This window comes from Phaethon lepturus, unplaced genomic scaffold (assembly GCF_000687285.1).
Source record: "Phaethon lepturus isolate BGI_N335 unplaced genomic scaffold, ASM68728v1 scaffold14006, whole genome shotgun sequence".
NCBI lineage: Eukaryota > Metazoa > Chordata > Aves > Phaethontiformes > Phaethontidae > Phaethon > Phaethon lepturus.
In genome coordinates, this window is record NW_010547036.1 from 19,686 (window position 1) to 25,593 (window position 5,908).

Consider the following 5,908-nt stretch of genomic DNA (forward strand, 5'->3'; position numbering starts at 1 on the left):
TGAACAACATCATAATTGGTAGGGCAAATACAGCCTCTGCAATCTGTCTCTGTAGCTCCAGGTTGGCAGCGTTCCTCGCTGAGGCATGCGAGGGGCATTTTCCCAGATGTGAATGGCTCGCAGCACGGAGCCCCTGACGTTGGTTTTCTCTGATGTGCATGGATAGTGCAGAAGTTCTTGCCTTTTTCTGGAGGGTGGTTACTTGCTTTCTTAAACAGTTGTGATTACCTTTAGAAAATGCCTGAGCAAGTAGCGAGTGTCTGATGAACTTCATAATTTAATTTTTTTTTTTTTTTAAGAGTGAGAATAACCTTGGTGAGTCGTTCAAACGTTGTTTTCATTTTGTTTTCATTACGAGGGGTTTGCCTGTAGCCGTGGGATTGTAGCTTCAGGTTCAAATGCTGCAGCAATGTCTCTGGGATAGCACACTAATTGTGGCATTGCAACATACAATGGGTACTGTAGAAATCCTGCAGCTGACTGGAGACAGTTTCCGTGATGGTAACACAGCTCCAAGTGTCTCTTCTCAAGCTCCAACATAAGATACCTCCAGGCAGAAGGACCACCATTTTATGTGTCATCATCCCTGTGTAGCCTATGGTGGACTGAAATAAAAATTATGAAACCACTGACCTGCTTCATTAACGGCAAAGATAATCCAAGTTTCAAGGGCAGGAATATACTAAGTCAAGTTGAAGCTATCTTGTGCAGTATTTTTTTCAAGTGTGGAACATAGAGGCATAGTGCGGGGTACTATTTGAAGATGATCTTACAGTTTCAATTGATATTAAATCACCTGACGAGCATTAAAAATGCTTTAGAAATGCTGTTGTGTTGTCCCACTGTTGGGACTGGGGTCTACAGAGGGATCCCTGGATTTCTTTCCATGACACAGTGGTTGATCCACCATGCTCATCCACTCTGGCCCATGGTTGGTTTACAGTGTCCACGAGGAACATCAGCAGAAATCTCTAAATTCTGCTTTTGCTGTCTGCTAAAGCCAGAAAACTGGTGGGAAGAGAGTTTTACCAGTCTTTCTCTGTCACCTCAAAGTTTCCCAGGGAAACCAGACACATTCCATGAAAATACTAGTTGTGCAACAGACAGTTCCCAGTTGAAAAAAGACTTTTCAAATAGGCCTGAAGTCATTGTTCTACAGAAAATAGAGACAAGATTTTTGCTTCCCGCACTGAGAGGGAATACCCTCAGAATAATTTTTTTGTCCCTTTCTAACCAGAAAAATTTAACCTACTGGTGGCTTGTTGAAATGGTGATGAAACCAGAGACTCGGATATAGTCACATATGTTTGATACTTCTTCAGTCTCCATTTAAGTCTATTATTTGCTTTATTAAAGATTCAACATTGAGCAAAATTTTGCAAGATGGGGTCTTAAGAAACGTTGCCATCAAGCGCATCTGCAGATTTTCCTCCTACTTGCAATAATATCTCCTGTCCTTTCATGGGTGAAGGGCTTATACTAATTAAATTCACTAATCTAATTGGCAATGTACATCTTTGATTACTTACCTCCTGTTATAGCTTTTCCTAGAGTTCACTTTGTGTTTCTTTTTCCTGTAGTCTCATTTCTTGTTTCATTAAGGTTCTGTTCGCTTTTCTTATTAAGTTTACAGGAAAAGTCCTGAATGATTATACTCATTAAGTCAGTCTTTTATGACCTTGTTAAAAAACAAAACAAAACTAGCTAGTCTAAAATGAATCCGTATGAATATCAGGTTTGCTTAGAAGCCTCCATTTTCTTTTTTCAGATGACTAGGAAGAAAAATCAAATTAAGACTATAAACATTGCGGTAGTTCATCATGTTACATTATTTTGAAAAGTTAAGCCTCTTTGGATATTATACTTAGTGGGTAATAATTGCATTTTCAAAAAAAACCCAGCATCTGCTTAGAGATGAACCGAAGAGGACAAGACTGATCTAGCCTGAGGCATTCTGAGCAGGACTTGTTTATTTGTGATCATTAATAGGATAAATTCAGAGGAATGTCTTGTGAAAACACGGTAAGATTTTAATCCAGCCTGAAGAAAGAGGTTATACATCTATTCTTTAGGCAATTTAGTAATTCATATGTTTTTTAAGTCCATAACAAAATTAATACCTTTTTGGTTGCACTGCAGTAATTGAACATAATTACCATAGCAGTGATTAATTTATCTCATGTTTAGTACGGTTCACTCTCTTTGCAGATATTAAATCCGTATTATAAAACAGAAAGGAACACTGTCAAATTGTCAGGAGTATTTTTGGATGCTTCAGGAAATTAAAATTATGAGAGTCAGCAGAGACCGGAATGTTTTTTATTAATTTTTCAAACACAACACTCCCCTTAATTTTTGACAGTCATCATGTTTTGGGAAGATTTGCCTTCTTGAACCCAGGCTATCCTGGACTGACTGCATTAGAGCAGCACCTTGAGTCCCTGTTAGTGCTTTAGTGTGATTTGCTTGTGTGCTTCTGATCTTCCCTTGCTTGTGCGCTGCCTGCAGATTCTTGGTGGTGGCAGCTGATCCAGCTGAAACGATTTCTGTGGAGTGTTCTGGTTTGTGAGGTTACGAGAATTTGCCAAATTATGTGTAAAGGCACTGATTTTATTTAGTTCAGATGGCACACGTGTAAGCAGATGTTCTTAGATTTGGTCTCTGTATGTGAGCTAATTGGAATAAATCCAGTAGAGTGTCCAACATGATCAGAGGTCTACAGAGCAGAGAAGTGTAAAGGAAGGAAGACCATAAAAGCTATTCTAGACAGGAAGAGATGGCTTGATGAGGTCATAGACTTTTAATCTTTGGCACGATTTATGCAAACGTTTTTGAGGGAGCAGTTTAAGCTTGGCCATTCCTGTCAGGGAGTTGTAGCAGTGACTTTCCAAGGTCACTCTCATCCCTGGAGTGCACTATTCTGTAAATCCGTGTATGCAAGTGCTCGTACCCATTTGCATTACACCATCGTCTCGTAGCACAGAAATAGCTGTGTGACGCTTTTGTGGTACAGCCATCTCAGCTCTTGTCCTATATTTAGTCTTTTGTGTTTCTGCTCCACCCAGTGTGGGAGCTGGGCTAGTTGAGTTTTAATTGACAAGTCAAAGCCCACCGATGATTAGGCAGTGGTTTGGCTAATTAATTTAGAATGGAAAGGCAGAGCTGTTGTGCGCACCCACCTTTAGCCAATGGACCTGATCTCCTCCTGAAAACAGGGAAAATGAACTTGACAGAAGATTAATATGTTTTCTAACAACTCCTAGACTTTATTAATGAATCACAGTACGCTAAACTGCAGTTTGGAGCCAGTACCTATTTCATGTTGTGTTTTGGCCATCTTTTAAAATTTTTATTGGACTTTCCCAGGAGAGAAAAAAAGAAAAAAAGGAACATCATGTGCAAGTCTGTAAGCCTACAACATTATTATTTTTTCATCTCATTCCTTTTGATTCAGAAAACCTCATTAACAAGAATTAGCTCTCATGAGACTGTCAAAGAGTAGAAGTTTCCAAAAACTTTCTGTATATTTTTTAATAAATGCTGGTGTGCCACATAAATGCCAGTATTACTTAAAAAGACAGAGAAGATTACACAATTCAAAACCTTGTATCAGATCATTTATTTAGCAGCTGAAGTGTCATATAGGTTGTTTTGGCAGAGACGTTACTGATTGTGTTTCTCCCTGTAACTTACTTTCAGACTAAGCTTCTTCAGAAACTAAGGCTATCAGAATCTGCCATTTAACCAAATGTGTTTTTTATTCTGTAGACTTTCTTTCATCGGATTTTTAGGAAATACTTACATTTGCCTTAATCTACATGAATAATTGTAGTTATATAAAAAAGCTCTGATAATGGCTAATTCTCAAAATGGGGTATTTCAAACAGCAGTGACATAATTCAGCTCACTGGTGCTTTTTTTTTTACATTTCTCATGTGCTCACCAACTCTCCTATTTATCTTCTCAACACTATAGATCTGCTGGAGTGACAGTTTCCACTTTTTTTTTTCCTTAGTTTTTGTCAAATTGTACAATTTATTAGCAACTTACTTCTCTGAGATCAGGAGCATTAAAACCAACCCTCGAGATGCTACAGAGAGCACGGCAGGTCTTCAGCAGTGACGAGCTCCTGCCTCCTCGCTGGAGGATGTGCCAAAACCCTGAGAAGTCCATTCCAGCTCAGATCAAATATATTTGCATGTGTTAACCACTAACAGGAAGCTGTGTGGTTAGTGGACAGTAATATTTCAGGTGGAATTCCATATAACCTGCCTTAACCATCACTACGTTCGCAAAGGTGCGAGGCAGTGTGATTGCTCTGGCTCTGCGGAGCATTAGCCAGATCAATTTGCAAGAACCAAGGTATGTTGAAATTAATAGAGTCAATTTTAAACGGTCTACACCAGTTCAAAATTCAGCCAATTTCCACTCCAATACAAAGAATGAAATGAGTTACTAGCAGAGATGCTTTTAATTTCCAGGGGAGGCCAGTGCCTCGACGATGTGGGACAACAACGCTTGGATTTTCTTTTATGACAACAGTACTGAAGGAGAACCTCCCTTCTTAATCCAGGATTTTATCCATGCCTTCCAACCGAATGCCAAACTTATCATCATGCTGAGAGACCCCGTTGAAAGGTGAGCAAGGATCTTGTTGCTAAACTATGCAAGAAAAATTTCTTACTAGAATAATTTTATTAACTCTCGCTCTCTTGGGTGCAAGTAAATGTTCACATGGTATTTGACAGAGTTACCGACAGAGTTACCTGCTTAATGATGAGAGCTGCCAAGGGGTTTTGTTCTGCGTATTTTGGCATATGTAACTGTGATAGTGTTTTAAAGGGGGGCATGTGAGTGTAAATGCCACAGTGAATGCCATGCATGGACACCAGAGCTACTCTGAAAAAAAATATTTATACGTTGCCAAATGCAATATAACTCCATTACCTGAGCTGATATGCCCTGGTTCTCAGCAGGGCTCACTAGACTGAGTATGGCACTGCATTTACGTGTCTCAGCATAAGTGGTCCTGTGAAGGTCTTCAAGTCGTGTTGAGTGATAAGGCTTATGTCTTCAAGGGGTATACTCTTCAAAGTGATTAAAAGATTGCAAAAAGCTCCAGAGTAGCAAATGATACAAACCTTTTTAATCTTAAAAATGTTTGGTGCAACGCTCATATAAGGCTTCCCTAGACAATTTTAGCTTGCACAGCTAACAGCTGCTTAGGAGTTCATCTTTGGTCTTCCTGACGTTGTCTGCAGTGGAAGGGCTCTACTTTTGCAGAGGTGTGGGCTGTTCTTGAATGGTTTTCCATCGTGTTAGCTACGTGTCCTTCTTTTCACTTGGATTTCTCTTTTTCTCTCCAGTCTTCCTCCAGATTTCTAGGGCATTGCTTTCCGCTGTGTCCTCTGGAGGAGGATGACAATGATGAGGGTAATGGGGAGGGTGGAGAGGATGGAGGCAGCGTCCAAAAGGATCAGACCAAGGGCGTGTGAATTCCTTCTCTCTGTAGCTCCACGGGGATATTCAGGATGCTTGGGGCTAGGTCAGTGCTCAGAGGCAAAGCCAAGAAACGCCCAGGGGATGGAGCGGGGAATGGAGCAGACGCCGATGGGCACCAGGCTCCGGTGAGAGCGCGGGCACTGGGAGGAGGGCAGGCGCGGGGTGCTCGCGCGGGCAGGCCGTACCCCCGCCCGGCGACTTGGCGGCGGGAAGGGACGGGTGCTCCTTGGGGCGCATCCCCGCCGGCGGGGCTTGGCGGGGCACGGCCACCTACGTCAGGAAATACGGCGCTCGGCTTTTAACGGCACCTCCTGACCTCAGGATTTAACAGATGGTAATTTTGTGCGAGAGAGCTGGCTGAAGTGGCTTTCTCGTGTAAAATACCCACCCAATTCCCGACCGCTTT

The 5,908-nt window shown here is 41.5% G+C and overlaps 1 protein-coding gene across 1 annotated transcript in view; it reads left to right on the forward strand.

Annotated features, from left to right (window-relative positions):
* CHST15 (carbohydrate (N-acetylgalactosamine 4-sulfate 6-O) sulfotransferase 15) overlaps nt 1–5,908 on the forward strand; it is a 19,514-nt gene that overhangs the window by 6,202 nt on the left and 7,404 nt on the right. Inside the window, 2 exon segments of the mRNA XM_010289522.1 lie at nt 1–18; nt 4,482–4,638. The exon segment at nt 1–18 is cut by the window's left edge and continues 28 nt beyond it. Of these exon segments, the coding sequence (XP_010287824.1) occupies nt 1–18; nt 4,482–4,638 (175 nt within the window).